Source organism: Aedes aegypti, chromosome 3 (assembly GCF_002204515.2).
Source record: "Aedes aegypti strain LVP_AGWG chromosome 3, AaegL5.0 Primary Assembly, whole genome shotgun sequence".
Classification (NCBI taxonomy): domain Eukaryota; kingdom Metazoa; phylum Arthropoda; class Insecta; order Diptera; family Culicidae; genus Aedes; species Aedes aegypti.
The window spans coordinates 345,645,584-345,667,458 of record NC_035109.1 but is presented as its reverse complement, the minus strand read 5'-3'; the positions used below and the strand labels follow the sequence as shown (position 1 = coordinate 345,667,458).

The window sequence follows — 21,875 nt, the reverse complement described above, 5'->3', positions numbered from 1 at the left end:
GGAATTTACCCAGGAAGTTCTTTGAAAAATTCGTCAAGAAATATGTCATGAAATCGCGGTAGAAATTCCTCCCGAATAACTCCCAAGGAATTTTTCAGGTTTTTTAAAGGATTCTTTAGGAAATTTTCCAAGAAACCTCCCTGAATTCTTCCGGAAATTTCCCAATGAATTCACACGGGAATTGCTCCGTGAAATGTTTCAGAAGTTTCTTAAGTAATTCTTCTACCTGCAAATACTCCTCGAGGAAGTTCCTTCGGAAGGTCCGTCAAAAGGTCTATCAGAAATTCCTTAGAAAGTTTCTACGGAAGATCTGTCGGAAGTTCCTTCGGAAGATCCGTTCAAGCTCGTTCGGAAGTTCTATCGAAAGTTCCTTCGGAAGTTCCGTCAAAAGTTCCTTCGGAAGTTCCTTCAGAAGTTCCATCGGAAATTCCTTCGGAAGTTCCGTCAGATGTTCCTTCGGAAATTGCTTCAGGGGAACTTTTGACGGAACTTCCTAAATAAATTACGAATGAATTTTCCAAAGAAATTACGAAGGAATTTTCCAAAGAAATTTCTCGAAGGAAATTCCAATGAAAAACTGCCAAAAACGAGAAACCTTCCCAAAAAAAACCTGCCGAAGGAACTTTCTAAAGCAACTTCACGAAGGAGGAAATTTCAAAGGAACTCCTTCAAAAACTGTTGGAGGGATTTCACGGATAAACTACCAGAAAGAACTTTCTGAGAAACTACCTTGAAGAACTTCCGAATGGAACTACCAGGACAAAGTTTTCCGATGAACATCTGAAGGTGGAAGATTTTAGAAGAAACTTCCGGAGCTGAAATATTTTGACGAATCAATGAAATTTAGTAAGAATAAGAAAAAGTTGGAACATTATATAGACTGTCAAACAATATCATTTTGATGTGAACGGGTTTCGTGATACAGATGTACCACGTTTCTTGTATCATGATTCATCTGCGTAGTCTGACAATTTGACAATTTTTTATAAACCCTTTTTGTATTAAATCTATAGACATTCGATGTTAAATATACCGTAAGTACTCCTACAATGCTAAAACGAATGAAAAATGCATAATTTACAGCAATTTAATGGAAATTTTACCAATTACCTCCTAAAATAACAGCGGCTTTGAACATAAAACTAATTTTTAATAAATTTAGCATTTCCTATTGCTTTAATTTAATCAAACATACGAGAAACAACCAAATTATGAGCATTGATATTTCAATTTATACACAAGATTTGCTTAAAAGGGTACTGGTAGCACTGTATGCATCGTCAAGGTTATCGACTGAAAAACAATGGGGCAGTCTTAGTTGAGCTGTCACGTCCTGTCCTAGGTCTGACCTAGGCATTAAATGTCGGTAAGATGCCATACTATGTATTCAACTTTTGCATGGGTCTTTCATAATGTGAGATAAACCGTTGAAATTGTGGTCAAAACACAACTTTGGTCAAATCGTTATAATGTTTGAGCCCGCTTTGCTACTGATCATACCAAGCTAAAACACTTAATCACTGCCTTCAGAGTGGTTCCCAACTTACCGTCAGTGATGTCATCGTTGCCGGACTCCGCATCGAAGGCGCCCGACTCCTGCTGCTGCAGTTGGGGCACCACCACCACGCCGGCCGTAGTGGACGAGGGTGATGCTGCTACCACTGTTGATGCAGGACCACCAACAGCCGCCGGACTATCGGCACCACCTTCGCTTCCAACGGCAATCTTCCACAGGTCCAGTTGCCCATGCAGTTTGTCACCTCCCTACAGGAAAAGAAAAAAAAAAAGAAAAAATAATCGCCATAATGAAATGATGACAATTTTGCTTCAGTTTAGGCGCCCCCGATGGTATTCAAAGTGAGCGAGGTAAGGTAATTGCGGTTTTCGTACTCGTCTGCGGCTCTCTGCTATCATTTGAATGGAATGTTGTTGTTGAAATAAACAAACGTGTTTGGTGTTGTAAGGGGGGGTTGGGGGGCGCTGTTGCGGTTGCGGGCGAAAGAAGCATAATTTTATATACAGCCCGGTGAAAGTGAAAACTCAGTGAGACTTTGCAAGACACTCACTCCCGCACGAAAGAGCTTCGTGTGATCGTGTGGTGAAGGTGAGCGGTTGGCGAAGCTGGACAAAACGAACGATCGGAGAGAAAGATGGCGACTGGAGAGCGAGCGCTTGGTTTGTCTCCCCGGTGTGCGTTGCGAGGTGGGCGGAATGGATACGAAAATGACGTCAGAATTAGGCAAGGCTTATGAAATCGTGTTGGGCACTCGGCCTTGCCAGGTTGCGGAATGGGGCTTACCTGCGGAATACGCCGTACGAATTCGTCCATGGAGAGTAGGGCCAACTGGTTGCCGCTTTCCGGGAACAAGGTGGCGGTGTTGATCAGCGGCGGCAAATTATATTTGCTCATCATCAGCTGAAGCCATTGTTGAACCTGGTCTTGAGACCATTGGTGGGGATCTGCGGGAAGCGGAAGTTTTAGCCAAATGATTTGGGAAATTGACACAAACGAACTTACCAGGTGAGATCCCGAGGAGGGTGCACGTTGAATGGATACCATCGCGGGTTTCCTGCAGAGCGATTTCAATGATCGTTTCGAAAGGCGTGCTCATGCCCCCGATGTACGACTCCTGTTCTGCGGGTTTCTGATCGGTTTTGCGCTGCAGCCCGGAGTCTTGGAGATGTTCACGCAGAATATTGAACTCCTGGGGTTTTTCGTAGGGCTCCTCTTTGGGTTGCTTCGGGGAGCCCAGCAGGGAATCAATGTCGATCGTGGGTTCAATGTCGAACTCGGTTTTGATCTCGCTGCAGTGCACCGGTGAAGGAGCTCCGTTCGAATCCGGCGGCGAGGGTGGAAGCGAACAGAACTCCTGCTTGATGGTGATGAAGCTTCCACAGTTTTGCGGAACGTTCAGGCTCTGAAAGTCCGGAATGGAAGGTGTTGGAGACGGTGGGTACACGGTGTACTTTTCTTGGGGTGGACTCAACAGGGGACTGGAATAGTACTGATACTGTGGTCCAGCCTGAAGTTGCTCCAGCAATGCCGACTTCAACGAAGATTCGGAAAGGTTCTCGGTCCAGGTCGAAGATTTCTCCTGTTTCATTTGCTGTAAAGCTTGCTGCATCGAAGCCGGCACGTCGTGGAAGATCGTCGCTGGAATGTACTGCAAGGATACGTTGACTCCGGCTTGAAGCATAGACTGCTGAATTTGTAGCTGTTGACGCTGCTGCTGAGACTGCGGACTCAACGGAACTTCACCATCACTCGGCGTCAGAAGCGACAAATCGAAATCATCCGCATAAGCAGAGAAAAAGTCCGATGTATAGTTTCCTGCCGGCACTGTTTGTGGAGTCTGCAGAGGAAATAATATTTCAATTAGAGATTTCCAAGAAAGCAAGATATATTATCGAACACTGTACTCGAACCTCCTTCAAACGCCCCCGAAAATCCAACGCGCTTCCAAAATAGATCAACAGATCTAACGCAAAACTACGTTGAATGCCTTTCGCAACATATCTATGACTGATGACCGGTTCTAATCTCATTCAAGCATGTTCTGACGCCAGCGAAGTTTCGCAAACTAGTTTCGCTCGCTCTCTAGTGTTGGTGGTGGCGATCGAGTATTCCTACAAATTTATTAATCTTCTCCCGTGGGTCCCATTTCTCACCACCAACCCCCCTCGAAAGCCCAGTCAAACGAATTAATTCATCTTATTGTTCTCCCCGTTTTCCAGGTGATGACGACTTTGAGCACAGCACCACCTTCATCGAGACGATGATTAGCATTTACTTCACTAGAGCTTGCCCCCTCCGCGCAGTTCTCACCAGACCCAAGGGAATTCCTCAACGGGTCCTCCAGTGGTGAGGCACAGGTGATGAGCACAGCGCACCGTCAACTTCATCCACTTGAAGGCGCTTCCAACCACACACAAACACACACTCGGAGCGGATAAAAATAGATCTTGTCTCAAAACGTGATTCATCTTCTTCCTCTTGTTCTAATCCAGCAACGGTTGAACGTCACTAATCAACACGCAGACACAATACCCTGTCCGAAAGTTGTATGGGAATTCTTAGAAATTGCGCCACCGACTACAGCCACTTTGCGTGTTCTAATTACCTGCAATAGATCACTTAACATGGCTTCTCAAGCTTGCTAGCTCATTCGCTCTCTTGAATTGATGAGAATTTTTCGCTTCCCCTCGAGGATTATTTCGCCCAAACGAAACGCACCAAACGTTGCTTGGGGTAGTCACAGCAAGACTGAACTGGCGCCCAGATCTTCACCCAAATTTAAAACCTTCTTTGGCCCGGTAACGGCGCATCAAGCAGCCCCGGCAATGATAACAAATTCTCGGAAATCTATCAGCAAATCAGTAATCGATAAGACCGCACACTTCAACCGGCTCGTTACAAAGTATCTACGTGCGCGCGAAGAAAGCCGCTGGAGGCTTGTCTTCCTTCAAGATAAGGTTCACGTAATCAGAACCTCGGGCCCCGGTCCTTCCGACAATGGAGCGAAATCTTGTCCCGCGTCATGTCGATCGCTCGGAAGCAATCTTTTAATGTGATTTTGTGTTCCAATTTCGTAGAAAAAGTTACGAAGTGCCCAAGACTTGGTAGCAGGGCACGGTAGAACGGTGCACGCACGTTGTACTACAGCTTGTTCGGGCTGCGTCCTTAGAGGACACGTACTCTTGGGTTGTTATGAAATTGAATGATAAGCTATCAATACACGACGCCGAATATTAGGCAGAGGCCTGACGGCAGTACAAACGTTTGTTTGACGCTAGGGAAATTCAGAGATTTTCAAACAAAAGTTTGAAGTGCAGTCAGATCTCAGTCAAAGATTTGACATGGTGTACTGATAGCATGACTGTTTCGAAAATTTCATAGATCAAGAATTCAAAAATCGATACAGATTAGGATAACGATTCTTACAGGACTAATCTCCACAAATAGAGGAGCAGCATTCGTTTGATGATTGCATTAGTGCCATCTATAAGAGAGATCAATTTAGATATGAAGATGCCTTGGCAATACTGTGTCACGACCTGTAATGATATGTCTGCACAGAAAACTCAACTGTAGAGCATTAAATGCTAAAGTCATAGTCTATCATCCTCCCAAAGTTTGGAACGATTTTGAAGAAATTTGGCTGAACACAAATTTGAAACTTAGAGTAAGGTGGGGCAAAAGTTCGACCTTAGTAGTATAATCAAAGTTTCCAGGAAAACAATAGCAGTTTAAACCAAACAAATACCATACAGTGAACCTTCAACATATTTTGTTGAACAAACTTGTGTCCAAATATTTACCCAGTTTTAGTTATAACAGTTTCAAAATTTATTGCCTTATTCGAACTTTTGCCCCACCGGTGGGGCAAGAGTTCGAATCTAGTGTGGGGCAAAAGTTCGCTGGCTAAAACACTAAATATCGATCCTTTAGGCATACTTTACACCAGCCGTAAACTTAAGTTTGCCGAAAAATACACACTAAATTTTCATCAAAAAATTGCCCAAAACCGGGTTAATTGTAATATACTCAAAAATAGCAGTTTTTCGCAAAACTAAGTGGAAATGTAAAATTTTGGTGACAGTTTTCACACGATCAGACAAATTGAACTAAATTTGAAGATAATATGTGGATTTTAGGCAATTTGAAATTTTTTCCGTGATTTTATACATGGGTCGAACTTTTGCCCCGCTGATTCGAACTTTTGCCCCACTATGGGCCAAACATTGTTTTCAAGCATTTATGCAAAATCTAATACACGTCAAAGCAACCTTATGATAGTCCTAAAAACGCCCTTACATAAAAAATTGAAAAAGATTTTATCTTCAATTGGTTCCATGCAACGAAAGTTTGACCAAAAATTACAATATTCACGTCGAAAAACAACAAATAGCCATAACTTTTCCAAATCTCTATCGATTTTTATGATATTTGGAGTAAAAGTCTCTTACTTGAATAGCATTCGAACCACAATGACATTTATAAGATTTGTTTTGAATTAAGCTAGAAATCTTAAGAAGAAACTCTTACCCTACTCGAACTTTTGCCCCACTTTACTCTATATGGAAATCACTATGAAAAAAGAAGAAGCACTATCAATCTGTGTTAGGGATAAACGACATCCTTCAGAATTAATATCTAAAATTCTCTTGGGATCCATATCTTCAATTCCAAAATTTGTGACATTACGATAGCTTGAAAAATACAGTTTTGTTGGGTCCAGGCATTGGAGATCAGAAATATTCAAATAGAGTAAGGTGGGGCAAAAGTTTGACCTTAGTGGTATCATCAAAGTTTCCAGACAAACAATAGCAATTGAAACAAAATAATTACCATACAGTGAACCTTCAGCATATTGGCTATAATTTTGCTGAACAAACTTGTGTCAAAATATTTACTCTCTTTTAGTTATAACAGTTTCAAAATTGATTGTCTTAAACGAAATTTTGTCCCACCGGTGGGGCAAGAGTTCGAATCTCGTGTGGGCCAAAAGTTCGCTGGCGAAAACACAAAATATTAAAACTTTCATGAAAGGGATACTTTAACCCTTTAGGGCCTGATTTTTTCCAAGAACTATTATTCAGTTTTTTGAACGCCTTTCAATAGTTTTGGTGCTCAAAATGCTAAACATAACAAGAAATGATGACAAATATTTTTTTGGGAGGTGCTAGGTCTTCCAAACTGCTCTTGAGTTCATAACTTGAAGTCTATGCTTGTAATAACAACTTTGTTCATCATACAAGGTGATGAACTGTAATCTACCGTATATTCTGAACCTTCTGAGTGTTCAGCAAATATTATCAGATCATTTCGAATGTTCTAGATTATCTAACTTGTCGGGATGTTCAGTACATAAGATCTACAACGCGATGAGAGTCAGGATTTAGTGGTAATAAATTAATAACCACGAAACGAAGCACTTCCGAAACATGGTGTATTCGACAAAGTTTCCAGTCATAATTAGCGACATCTATAGGGAAGCATCCATAAATTATGTCACGTAAAAATATACTATTTTCAACCCCCCTGCTTTTCACCTTTTGTTTGAGAACAATTGGTGAAAACGTCAGTAGAGTTTAAATGCGTAAACTAGTAGCAACACGTTTTGAATATATGTGTTTGTCGACGAATCTTCTTCTTCTTCGTATTTTATTAACAATCCATACGGAAATGCCCGCACCTTGGCCTTAACCCCGGCCATGAGATTCTGCACAACCTGTGAATCAACCGTTTTTTGCATGTGAACCCATACTTTCTTCAGTTCCTCGACTGTCTTCACTACCTTAGGTCGTTTACACACTTAATTTCCGAAATCGACTTCGGTAAAACGGATTGCCGAGAATCCAACAGCCGAATCTCGGTAAAATATTTGCTGAATCTCGGCAAAACTTTTACCGAGATTTCGGTAAACCATTACCGAATCTCGGTAACGTTTGCCGAAATCTCGGTAAAAAATTTGGTTTGTCGAGATTCGGTAAAATTTTAAGGATATTTCGGTAAAAAGTTTACCGAGATTCGGCATTTTTTTACCGAAATCTCAGCTGTTGGATCTTGGCAATCTGTTTGCTGAGGTCAGCAAAATAATTTAAGTGTGTAAGAAGGTGCTGCTTCATAATCGCCCAGTACTTCTCGATGGAGCGGAGCTCCGGAGTGTTGGAAGGGTTGAACATTTTGGGCACGAAATTGACCTTATTATCCGCATACCACTTCAGCACGTCCTTGGAGTAGTGGCATGAGGCCAAATCTGGCCAGAATATTGTTGGGACGTTGTGGGCCTTCAGGAGAGGGAGCAGCCGCTTCTGGAGGCACTCTTTCATGTACACTTGTTCGTTCATCGTGTCCTAGGTCACGAAAGGTGCACTCCGCTTCCCGCACGTGCAGATGGCTTGCCAAACCAGGAATTTCTTCGCAAATTTGGACCTCTTCTGAGTGCGGACATGCTCCGGAACGCTGAACTTATCCTTGGCCGTGAAAAACAGGTTGCCGGGGATCAGCCTTCACATATGTTTCGTTGTCCATGAAAGTATGGGTTTACATGCAAAAAACGATTGATTCATAGATTGTGCAGAATCTCATGGCCGGGGTTGAGGCCAAGGTGCGGGCATTTACGTATGGACTGTAAATAAAATACGAGTAAAATGGTAAAATGAAGTTTAATAGTTATTTCTCAATCCCTGAAGTTTTGATGGCAATCGGATAAAAACTCGAATTTTGCGAATCAATTTTGTGTGTGGCAATTTCATCGTGGACACCCTTTACTCTATGCCCAAGGCAGTCAAGAATATTTTCATTATGAAAAGATTCTGGACCGACCGGGAATCGAACCCGGAACCCTCAGCATGGTCATGATGAATACCCGCGTCTTTACAGCTTCGGCTATGGGGGCCCTATATAACCTGGTAGATTATATAACTGAACTCTATTTAGCGAAAAAAAAAACACTGCCACAAGGGCAGATTTGAAGTTTGAAGCTTTTGAGATTCTCAGAGGTCAAAAGATTCCGTTTGAGTTGAAAATATTATTATTTGCAGCGTTGCCAGATCTACGGAAATTTCCGTAGATCTACGGAATTGAGCACTTTCTACGGATCCGTAAGATAATTCTACGGAAAATGTATATTTTCTACAAAAAGCTACGGAAATTCTCATTATTCTACGGTAATTTACGGATTTTTCCAACGGAAATCTACGGAATTGCAATGCCGGGGATCTCTCCCCCCGCTTATCACTTTTCGTCTACGGAATGATTTCCAAAGAAATCTGGCATCGCTGATTATTTCTAGCGCAAGCAACTACTGCTGTAAATTTCGAGAATTGAGCTTCGGTATAGTCTGAACGTCGTAGAATATCCCAGGACATGAAAAGGCATGTGAAGCAGCGTTTTTCTTGACATAATAGGTATGTATTACCAAGTACGAACATCAATTGTATTTACAAAAGGCATTTTAAGCTACTTTTATACTAATTATTCTATTTGTCAGACTTCTGCATGTTCAGGATATTCTAGGTTGCCAAGTAGGACATTAAGGCATACAGGGTGTCCGCAAATTATCCGAACAGCAAAATATGGGAGAGATGATCTCATATTGAAAACCATAAAAAATCAATATCCATGTACATTTTAAAATACATCTATATGTTAACACAAAATACACCTTTAAAAAATTTCGAAATTTTTCCTACTTATTGAGATAGGCAAATTTTAATTTTTCGGAGGCGTTTTTCCTGAGGGCCGCTAGTCATACTAGAGATGTTCTGTCCCTAAAATCTAAAAGAGATGAATCCAAATTCCCCATTATTATTTGAAGCAACCTATAGTTAAGTGGCTTCAAGTTAGACTGGAAATAAAATATTAAACGGTTCAAATCCAATGAGTTTTATTAACATTTCTCTTCCGTCATTAAGCTCGTAAAACAGTTCCCTATAAGACACCTCAACACATTTGGCTTGGTTTCACAAATATTTGAAATCGAAAATGTGGCAAACCAACTGCCTAATAATATAATAGGTTAATGTTTCAAACCATGCAAGAATACTGAATTAAATCTGCTTGATTGCATAGAGCCATGCCTTTAAAGTTTGTACGGATAATTTGCGGACACCCTGTACACCTAAAATATTTCCCTGACAGGAAAATATATTTGCAAGGACTTTTCCGAAGACAGTAAATTTTATTCATTGGTTCTTTTCATACAGCCATTTTCCGACTGCGGTCATAAATGACCGTGCCGGCCCCAAAGGGAAAACTTTGATCATTTTAGCGAGAAAAGTTACTGGAACAAGGGTAGACCTGAAGTTCTGAACTCCAGGGTAAACTGGAGGGCCTGGAATATCATCAACGTTCCTTGAAATAGCCAATTGGTCTGTGAGAAGGTTCAGTGAACATGGTAGATTATATAACTTCACTCAGTTTAGAAGGAAATATTACTGGAAAAATAGTGGACCTGAAGTTCTGAAGTCCTGGGGAATTTTTGAAGGATCTGCAATACCTCAATCGTTTCTTGAAACAGCATATTGATCCATGAGAAGGTTCAGTCAACATAGTAGATTATATAACTTCACCCAGTTTAGAAAAAAAATTACTGGAACAAGGGAAGACCTGTAGTTCTGAACTCCAGGGTAATTTGGAGGACCTGGAATACTCCAAACGTTCCTTGAAATATCTTTTTGATTCGCGAGAAAGCTCAGTGAACATTAAATAACTTCATCGCTTAGTAAGAAACATTACTAGAACAATTGTAGATCTGAATTTCTGAACTTCGGGGTAATCTGGGTGGCTCGGAATACCCCAAACGTTCCTTGAAACAGCTAATAGATCCGTGAGGAAATTTAGTGAACATGTTAGATTTTATAACTTCACTCAGTTTAGCGAGATAAATTACTTGAACAAGTGCAGACCTGAAGTTCTGAGCTCCAGGGTAATTTGGAGGGCCTGGAATATCCCAAACGTTCCTTGAAAGAGCTTATTGATCCATGAGATGGTTTAGTGAGCATGTTAGATTATATAACTTCACTCAGTTTAGTGAGATAAATTACTGAAACAAATGTAAACCTGAAGTTACGAACACTAGGGTAATTTGGATGGCCTAGAATACCCCAAACGTTCCTTGAATTAGCCTATTGATCCGTGACAAGGTTCAGTAAACTTGGTAAGTTATATATCTTTACTCAGTTTAACAAGAAAAAATACTGGAATAAGTGTAGACCTGAAGTTCTGAACTCCAGGGTAATTTGGAGCACCTATAATATCCCAAACGTTCCTTGAAACAGCCTATTGATGCATAAGAAGCTTTAGTGAACAGGAAAGATTTTATAAATTCACTCAGTTTAAATTTCTGGAATAAGTGTAGCCCTGAAGTTCTGAACTCCAGGGTAATTTGGAGGGCCCGGAATACTCCAAACGTTTTTTAAAACATCCTATTGGTACGTGCGAAAGTTCAGTGAACATGGAAGATTGTATAACTTCACCCAGTTTAGCAAGAAATACTACTGGAATAAATGTAGACATGAAATTCAGATTTTCAGGGTAATAAGGAGGCCCTGGAATACCTCAAACGTTTCTTGAAGTAGCCTTTTGATCCGTGACAAGGTTCAGTAAACATTGTAGATTATATAACTTCACTCAGTTTAGCGAGAATAACTACTGGAACAAATGTAGACCTGAAGTTCTCAACTCCAGGGTAATTTGGAGGGCCTGGAATATCTCAAACGTTCCTTGAAATGGCTCTTGAGATTCTCAGAGGTTGGTAGATTCTATTTGAATTTGTAATGTTATTGTGTTTAACCCAAACAATTACTGTTACGGTTGTAGATTTCAAAGAGTGTGCTTCAGGACAGTTTGGACGTCCTAGAACATCCCAGGACATAGCAAAGCAAGTGAAATAGTGTTTTCGTTAAAAGAGTAATTCTGTATTATCTAGCCTAAACATCATTTATGTTCACAAACAGCATTTCACGCTTCGTATGTACTTATAGTTCAATTTTCCAAACTTCAGGATGTTCAGGAGGTTCTAGGTTGTCAATTAGGTCATAAAGGCATATACTTTATATTTTTCTCTGATAAAAGAGTATATTTGGGACAACTTTGCCGAAGACAGTATATACATTTGTTCATTGGTTCTTTTTTTTACAGCCTTTTTTGTACTGCGGTCATATATGACCGCGCCGGCCCCAAAGGGTTAAACTAGCCGTAAACTCATGTTTGCCGAAAAATACACACTAATTTTGATCAAAAAATTGCCCAAAACAGGTTTAATTGTGATATACCGAAAAATAGCAGTTTTTCGCAAAACTAAATGAAAATATAAAAATTTTTGTGACATTTTTCGCTCGATCAGGCAAATTTCGATAAATTTGAAGATAATATGTGAATTTAAGGAAATTTGCATTTTTTTTCCGTGAGTTTATACATGGGTCGAACATTTACCCCGCTGATTCGAACTTTTGACCCACTATGAGCCAAAAATTGTTTCCAACCATTTATGTAAAAACTAATACACCTTGAAGCATCCTTATGATAGGCCTAGAAACGCCCTTGCATAAAATTTTGTAAATATTTTATCTTTCTTTGATTCCATGCAACGAAAGTTTGACCGAAAATTACAATATTTACGTCGAAAAACAACAAACAGCAATAACTTTTCCAAATCTCAATCGATTTTTATAATATTTGGACTGAAAGTCACTTACTTGAATAGCACTCGAACCACCAAAACATTTATAAGTTTTGTTTTAAATTGAGTTAGTTACTTAGTTAGTTACTAGTGGTCCCGGCAAACTTCGACTTGTTATCAAGTAAGCTGGTGAAAAATGACATGCAATTGCTCGTACAAAATTACATAGGGCAAACGCTCCCTTAGTGGAGGTAGCTCCAATGATGGAGGTAGTGTGTTTTGGCATGTTTCGCACCAATAAACGATAATGTTATATTTTTCTATGATGTGCGATGTGAAAATGATGCACGTAATCAAATAATATTCTTGAAATTTAATAGTAAAACTATTTAAAACAATTATTTTCCTAAAATATTTTGCTCTTTTGCACCTATAGTGGTGCATCTGTACCCATAGTGGAGGGTCCCATAAGAAATCAATGGTTTGCGCCACTAAAGGAACCATTCTTAAAACATACCTCCACTAAAGGAACAGTGTTCCTATTATTGGTGCAAGGCTTTTTACAGGGAAATTTCAAATAAATCGTGATTTTTATGCATTTAAATGATTAAAGGATTTGAAATCTATCGTCTGATGCGTTAAAATGATATATTTCATGATTTTATTACTATGTTTTAGCAACTTTCCCTTAGGTGCACCACCAGGTACATTTGCCCTATTAACTTTCTCCCGTTTCTACGACAATTCCGATGGCTTTTCTAAGCTTTCTCTATGTACAAACACGTCGGAGCCCTGGCCAATTGCAACAGTGAAAGACTTGTTAAAATCTGTTGAACCGTTCTCAAGCCATTTCGTGACATACAAACTCCATTCAATTTTTATTTATATAGAATATGCGTTTCATCAGAGTAGACTAAGTAAAAATTTTGAGTACCGGCCAAAATATACTTATCCAAGACGCGGGCTCTAGGATATTCCATACAGACACCATATAACTACCAAAAGCTTCTATCGAACTCTGGAACCCTCTTAAAAAATGCAATAATCAATCAGTTTGTTGCTTTCTGACAGTTAGTCCACTCTTCTCTTGTTCTTGGATTTTAACGTCCTCACTGGGCCAGAGCCTGCTTCTCAGTTTTGTGTTTTTTATGAGCATTTCCAAAGTTTTTTTTTTACTGAGAGCGTTCTTGGCCAAAGTTGCCATTTTCGCATTCGTATATTGTTTGGCAGGTACGATTATACTATATGCCTAGGGAAGTCATGGAAATTTCCATTACGAAAAGATCCTGGATCGACCGGGAATCGAACCCAGACACCTTCAGCATGGCTTTGCTTTGTAGCCACAAACTCTAACCACTCGGCTAAGGAAGGTCCCATGACCACCCTTAAGTTTTAGCAAATACTAGCGATCAGTGACATTAATTTGGCATTCTGCTCTCCAAAAATTATACATGCAACGATCTCAGCATTCCAATTATGAATCCTCATCCATCAATCATTTTTTAGACGAATCAACTCCTCGTTCTGAACCTCGTTCCGATCGGATGGCAGTTGAAACCGTTTCACCAAACTAAGGCCCCATCGTCGATCCCCTAAAATAGGCTTGGCCGGCATTCCGACATTTAAACTCGTTCTCGGCAGCCCAGCAGCGTCACCCCCCACCACCACCACCAACAACAACAAAGCAATAAGGAAGACAAGACGGCGATCGGTTGAATGTCTTCGCTTAGAACAACAAACAAATGCTTCCAATCCCCTTCGCCGCGAGAGTTGTTGATGCTGTGCACCAAAACCACCTGGAAAGCTCCAGTTCTGAAACTATTAAGACGCACAGTGGTCTTAAAAGTGGAAAATCATGGTAAAAATTACGTTTACGTTTGTTACATTTGGCTTGAATACCCTCAATGTGATTTTTGAAAGTTAAATCTTTATCTAGTTTGATACTCGACTTCATTTGACCAATTTATTGAAATCCCTTTCATCGTGACAAGATGTTTACTTGAAGGTTTCAAATAAAGAGCTTTTGTTTATAAGGGAATATTGGTTGGTTTGACTTTATTAACGAGATTTTTAGCCCTGGGCTAGTTCATCTCGGGACCAACGGCTTTACTTCCCTTCCGAAGGAAGTCGTCACTATAACTGTTTACGTCATAAGTGACTATGTCGGGGATGGGATTCGATCCCAGGTCCTCGGCGTGAGAGGCGAGTGTTCTAACCACTACACCAGGTCCGTCCCCATAAGGGAATATTATTAGTTGAGTTTTTAAAGCATTAGGAGAAATCTTCCATTTTTGCAATCTAGTACAGATGACTTTGGGGGAGAGACCTGAGTCATTCGCAAACATTTTTTTTGCATCCCTGAGGTAAATCAGGTAAGTCAGATGTTAAGATATTGTACAATATTGACCCCAAAATGCTGCCTTGCGAAACACCAGCTCTTACAGGAAGTTTTTCAGATCTGGAGTTCTGATAATTAACCTGAAGTATACGAATTGACAGATAACTTTGAATTATTCTAACAATGTATGTTGGAAAATTATTGTTTTTTTTTTTAATTTGACTATCAAGCCTTCTTGCCAAACACTGTCGTATGCTTCTTCTATGTCCAGAAGAGTAAGATTAGTACAACAGCCTTCAGATTTGTTGGAACGAGTAAAATTTGTTATACGTAGATTTGTTATAAGTCGAATGCCCATGTCGGAATCCGAACTGTTCATAGGCAAAAAATAAATTTTCATTGATGTTAAAGATCATTCTGTTCAAAATAACCTGTTCAAAAAGTTTACTGATGGAAGAAAGCAAACTGATTAGACAACAGCTAGAAGCTTCTGCAGGATTTTTGTCTGGTTTTAAAAATGGCACAACCTTAGCATTTTTCCATTTATCACAAAATATGCCAACAATGATTAAGTATATCAACTAAGAATGATTAGTTACTTTCTGGAAGTTTCTTGATGAGGATGTAGAAAATTCCATCATCGCCAGGGACTTTCATATTTTTGAATGTTTTAATAATAGTTCTCACTTCTTCCAAATCAGTCTCCAAGGAATTTTCGAAAACGTTCTCTTGATTGAGAATGTTTTCGAAATGCTGAGAAACTTGTTTTTCTATTGGACTTTATGAGTTGAGTTTTGGAAGCATTAGGAGAAACCTTCCATATGTGCAGGAATGGAGACAAAACATAAAAACTTTTTTTGCAATCTAGAAAGAAGCTGTTTCTTTAAATATTTGATAAACCCTCAATAAAAGTTGTTCATTTAATAAAATTGACGACTGAAAAACAAATAGCATCCAGGATTGCTGAGTTGAGGTAAAAATGAGCTTCTGAACAGAAAAACAAAAAGAAATTTTGCACAGGTTTCGGTGATCATTGAGTTTTAAAGTAGCTTTTTTTTGCCAGCGTTTCAAACGCTGGACCCACTGTGCGGCGGCATAGGGAGCGGTCGTACAATCAGCACCCCCTCAGTCCAGTCAGCGAAAAGCAAGGCGCTAAATAGCTAAAGGCATTTGGAATGACGCGCCATTTTGTGCGCAGCTAAGCGCGGAGAGTCAGAGCCCGTCAAGGTTGACAGGTTTAGATTTTGCACACGACCGAATACCTGTAGCTAAGAGAGCTGGCTTTGCGAGACCAATTGTTCGGGACGCTGGACGCTTACAGTGTTCTAATCCCGATTTGTATCGCGTTGGGGAGATTGTTTTTTTTTGCGAACCTCAGCTAGCTGACATTACGGATCTGGGCCAATCTCGAAGTTTGACATGTTGTGCTGTGTGGGTCGAAGAGTCAGCATTTTCGATCGCCCGAACCAATTGACGTCATGGATCTCCGAGAACAACAGACAGTGATTAGTTGCAGGCAAGATCGTTATCGAAGTCCACACTGATTGGTCGAATGGGTGTTAGTTGATGTTACGCACTGCTCCGAGAACTACTCGATCAGTGATTAAACCGGCCCCAGCTACAAGCCTAGCTTTGAACTTATGAATGAAATCGTAAAATTCTCATACCCATGTTACATGCTACTCTGGTGTATGTAAACAAATCTGGCAGTTTTCACCCGGCAGGGGATCCACCGCATTTCGAACACCACGGAGTTGCTCAGGCCAGCAATTTAAGCTGATTGCGAGGTGCATGATCTCATCGGGGATAATTGCCTTGCGTTGCTGTTGCGGTCACCGCGCACTTCTTCGCGTTCAGTTCGATGTGTATCAGTTCAATTTGAGCCTTTTAAATGTGCAATCCGGTGCGGTTCTGTTGATCTGTTTGAGTTGGGCTTTTGTTCAAAGTCACATGCCATCTTCGGGAGCGGGAGTGCATCCTTCGTGACGTTGTGAATGATGTGCTAATTGGTTCAAGAGAATCATTACTGAGGGTTAAGTAACTGGATGAGTTACAGAAAAAATACTTATAAAGTATGATAGAATAATGACTGATCACTTAACGATTTGTTTTTGGGCATTTCACATTATCTTAGGACTCATAGAAGTAAAGTCCTGCAAATATTTATGTGTAAAATAGCTTTCTGGAAAGAGTTTTTGAAATTTGAAATTTATTTGCTTTACAAAAAGATTAAACGTCCTGTAATCCTACTTTACTGTAATTTACTTAGTATGATTCGAAACATCTAAGCAAACCGATGCTACAGAAGAATGAATAAGTCATAAACCGTTTTAGTTACTGTCAAAAGCAGACTACAAATGCAATACGAAAACCTCTGCTGGCAGCTATGACCACTAGCAGAGAACAAGAATAATTGCTTACATTTAGTATTTTCTTCTTTAAGCATTGACAGCATGCTAACTGTTCATTATTGTTTTCAATTTCGGCCAAACGGCATTCGGCCAAATGACCCTTTCGGCCAAATGGCGTTCGACCAAACGGCATTCGGCCAAATGGCATTCTGTCAAATGACCCGGAACCACTATAGGCACATGTGTTCCTATGGCGAGAAATGAATACAAATTTATGAGTTTTCGTATTTATACTATTATTTTCATATTTTTGTTTCCACAAATCCAAGATAAAGAGCTATCAGATGGTGTAAAAATAATGCTGCTGGCTTTATTTTTCGATTATATATGAATGTTTGCTCTGAGCTATGGTACAACGACCCTACCATTTTGTTACAAATTCTGAACATGACTCATATTCTGAACAGAAGCGATTTAAAAAGTGTATTAAAATGTTTAAGTGTTTCTTATCTATTTTTTATTATGGAGGACTTGCATTGGCGTAGCTAAGATTTTTTTTTCTGAAGGGGGCCTAGGGGGGCCCTAGCAAAGACTTGTTTTACGGAAGTAATCTACCAATAACCACAATTTTCACAAATTTCGTAGTTTCAACAATGTTTAACTGATTTTATTCGTTTGTTATTTTGTCTCATTTCGCTTTGAAGAGATTCCTCTGAGAATAACTACTGGAATTTCTTCATGAATTATTTTCGTACTTTTCAGTGCTTTCTCCAAGAACTCCTTTACCAGTCACTGAGTTTGTCCTGGGATTCCCACGGAAAATTATTTTCAGACTTTCTGATCTCTCCAGATTTTTTTTTCGAAGAATCTCTATCGACTTGCTCAAAAACATTCTTGAAGAATTCCACCAGAGAAGTCTAGGAGTCTCACCAAAAATGTCTTCAAGACCATCAAGCAAGGTTTCCTTGCACGAACTTTTCAGAAACTTCATCAACAATTTTCTCCATCTTTAATTTTAAAGTGTTTCCTAAAGTTTCTCTACAAGATTGTTTGAAAAAATCGTAGCAAAAATTATACGGACTTTCGTCAAAAAATTATTGACTCTTCCAGGTGTTACTGTAAAGATTTTTCGTAATATTCCTCAAAAATTTCATGAGCAATTAACATGAATTCAATTGGGAAAATGTTATTCATGATTTCTCAGACAAGTTCTCCGCAGATCTTTCTGAATTTTTTCACAGATAATTATTTTTTACATTTCTCTTAAGCCAGGGAATAATATCTTGCCTTCCTTCAAAAATTCTAACATTTCTATACAGTTTCTAGCGGAATACGTTCGACTGTTCCTTCAAAAACTCTTCCTCAAAAATATTCAAACATTTCTCGAGTAATTTGCTCAGGGATTTCTTAGAGAATTATATTATTGATTCCCTAAAATTCTTCCGAAAAATTTACCAAACATTCATCCTAGCATTTCCCAGAATTTTTATTCTTTGAACCGCAATAACAAATCTTTTGGGATTTTTCCTAAAGAAATTTGTCGCTAGATTTTGCACTTCTTAAAAAAATTCTCCAGAAGTTCCATCAAGTATTTTTTTTTTCCGGTATTATAAATAACTCCATTTTTTCGATTAATCATCTCAGGATTCTTCCATAAATTACTTTTAAAAATTTATCCGCTCTTTAGTTTTTGCTTTATAAATTCCTCTACGAATCACTTTATATCATATTTCTAAAGAAACACATACAAAAGAAGGTTTGAAAGAACGTCGTCGGTATTTTTTTTTTTAATTCAGCTTGAATATAATTCGAAAAAAAAATATTTTCCTATCGTCTAATTCAAGAATTAAACCATAGAATTTCAGGAACTTGTTGATAATGTACCTCACAGAAAAGCTTGAGTGGGCCTTGTAGGATTAACTACAAAAAATCTTGTTTTTTTTTCTTCGTCTTTTATAACAGAAAATGATTGGTGTTGAAAAGGATGGAATTTTTACTGAAAGTATTTGTAGCTAAAAACTTAGATGATATATTTTATGAACTCCGAAGTTTAATGATACTATGGTGAACTCATTTTTTCCTACCTTTAGAAATTCCAAACAAACTTTTTTGAAGGGTCTATTGTCGATTATTTTGCAGTTCTGTAGAAGTTTAACGCGAAAATAAAATACGATGTTTTATGGTAAAATTTGTAATGTGAGATTTTGATGAGTTTTAATCTTTTAAAAATGTTGAGGAATTCCTGATGGACTTTCAGGAATCAGGAACCATACGTATAGGGATTCTGCAATTTTTTAATAACTCCTATAATTTGCCTTTCTTTAAATTCAGAGAGCAACACTTTTTGGGGTATGGCAAGATTTTTGTACGATGTTTTGAAGCGTCAGAGGAGATACAACAAAATGTTTAAACAAGTAGGGCAATGGTACAATAAAATATAATTCATAACCTTTTCATTAGAGGTAAATTACAGGATAGTTGAAACCTCTCCAATTAATTTACAAATAAAACAAATTTCATTTAAAGTTTTTATATCAAATAAAATTTTTGTCCCTTCCTACTTATTTCTACATGTTCTTTACAGATTCCTTTACCGCTAACACTCTGAATAAAGCCTGTCCACGATAAATTTCGGACACGGATGGCGGGTGTACCACAGAAAGTTCGAGAATTTTACAGAAAAAAGGATCAACATCCTTGTCAACTGTTTATTTTGTAGATATAACTCTTTTATTCTGAAATAAACAATTGTTTTTGTTGAATTATGAGTAACTTTTTTTTGCTGCCATTATTTGGGTGTCCGAAATTTAACGTGGACAGGCTTTATGTGAAGGCAAGAGACATTTCAATAACAACTTTCTTTCCAATTCTTGAATAATCCGGTGATCTGAAGCAAAATTTCTAGGAAACAACATATAGAAGAATTTTGGACGCAATTTGTGAAGTATTTTTGAAATATTCCTCAAGGCTTTTGATTAACTTGGCTGAAGAATATAATGTAATTTTTGTGAAAACTATTTAAAGAAATTCACAACAGAATTTGTAATAGAACTTTCGGCGAAATAACTTAGTATTAGATTTGACAGAATCATTAATTTTTTGGAGGAATTCCGACGGAAAACTTAATTTTTTATTAGCCTTTCAACATTCTTTAGGTTAATCCGGGAACGTTATCCGGAAACAATTTGCAAATAAGAATATTAAATATTAATTGATTAATTTCCAAGAGATTTGCAAAAGTTCTTAAGCCACCCTTCAATATTTTCTGAGGAATTTGATTATACTGAAATTCTATAAAGAATATCGAAAAGTTTTGCTTTAATTGTGTTGGAGACTAAGCAAATAGTTTATGAAATAATAATTTTCCTGGAAAAATATTTAAGCAGTTTAAGCAATAAATTTATCCATGCAAAAATACTACAAAAATGATCAAAATCAAAGAGAGAGCTAATTGCTGGAATCAAACACTATGATCGATTTTGTTACATATTTTCACACAAGGTTAAACATCTGACATTCTTCTGACAAAAACTTAGCCATATTTAAATTCCTTGAATGTTAAGCTAACAAAAATTCCCGCTATGTTTTGTCTGAGAAATTCCTTTAGTAATTTGGTATCTTTTTTCAATTGTTTTTTCGGACATTATACGAGTTGAAGTTAATGTATTTGTGTGTGAATTCTCATAATTGAAATCATCATCACCGGACAGCGAATAGGGTTTCCTCCAAAAACATGATAAATCAGACTGCAGTGAATATTTAAATATTATTTATTACAATTCTTCGAACTAGTCGCACAGACTGATACTTATGAACAAATCATACTTTTGAACGTTATATTAGACATAGGGTCGGTGTTCCCTTAGTGGACAGTCCCCTATAGTCGCACTAGTGACTTTTCACGGCCGTTTTGCTATAAATCTTTTCAAAACATTTTTTGACATGAAGGTCAGGACCTATTTATCTAAGTACCATTGATTTACATCTTGATTTTGCTCAAAAAATGATCGAAAAAAATATTTTTGCTTAAAATTTGAGCTCCCTTGCGCCTATAGTAAACCTATTGTTCCTATAGTAGCACTACTGAGAGAAACTATTTTTTATTATACGAAATAATTGATGAATCAATAACTTTTTTTACATCAAACAAAAGCTTAAGATCCACACTTTGTAGGAAAAATATAAAAGTTTTGTAAAAATACGGTTTTGATAAGTATTTTGCCGACGTCGTGATGCTAGTGCTACTATAGGAACAGAAATTAGAAATAGTGCTACTATAGGCACATGTATTCCTATAGTGGCACACGCGATAATAAATACAAACATTCGAGTTTTCGTAGGTTTTATATTTTTCCCACAAAACCAAGATAAAAAGCTATCAGCTGATGTAAAAATAATGACGCTAGCATTATTTTTTGAATTTATACGAATTTTTGTTCTTAGCTATGCGGCTATTGGTACATCGACCCTATAAAAATCAAATATGCTGCTTTATGCAAGATACAAGAAGCTAGTACTAACAGTATCCAATTGATCGACGGCCGGATGATTAAGCTTTCGGGTGTCGTGCGAAGTCAGAACCGCCTCACTGATGCTGTGTAAGACAAGCGAGATTTTCTCACTATAGTTGAACAACATAAAATAACGAAATAACGTAACTACTGAAAATTTTTTTATCGATAACCCGAGTCACGTACATTGATTCAGAAAATTTTGCTTCATGTTAAATTGTTTATTTTTATTTGTATTATCATCAAAAATTCTGGGGGGTCCTGGATGATCCTGGAGGGGGCCAAGCATCCTCAATGTGTGAGTACTGGTGTTCTCATTATTATAACAAACAATTACGGCGCCGGCTGCATCCGAATGCTTTATGGAAGCTGAGGAGTCCTCTGCACTTCCACAAGTAGACACTGGGAGTTTGGATATGGGAAAGGGTTGGGTAAAGGATTCGTTTTGGTAAACGATAAGTATATAATTTGAAATGAATGCGCCTAACCGGATTCGCGATATTACTCGATTAAAGCATTGATCGCCGAACAAGTGTTCGTCGCTCGC

At 38.3% G+C, this 21,875-nt stretch overlaps 1 protein-coding gene across 4 annotated transcripts in view; it reads right to left on the bottom strand.

The window, feature by feature from the left end:
* Positions 1-21,875, bottom strand: part of LOC5566047 (DNA-binding protein D-ETS-4) — a 69,560-nt gene that overhangs the window by 20,333 nt on the left and 27,352 nt on the right. For 2 of the 4 annotated variants that reach the window (XM_021854902.1, XM_021854904.1), the window contains 3 exons: positions 2,519-3,353; positions 2,300-2,460; positions 1,548-1,764 (listed from right to left, as the gene is read on the bottom strand). In XM_021854902.1, the coding sequence (XP_021710594.1) occupies positions 1,548-1,764; positions 2,300-2,460; positions 2,519-3,353 (1,213 nt within the window). Of the gene's footprint in view, positions 1-1,547; positions 1,765-2,299; positions 2,461-2,518; positions 3,354-3,426; positions 4,088-4,121; positions 4,273-21,875 lie in introns of those variants that run through there. The other 2 variants (XM_021854905.1, XM_001650365.2) reach the window with 2 other exon arrangements.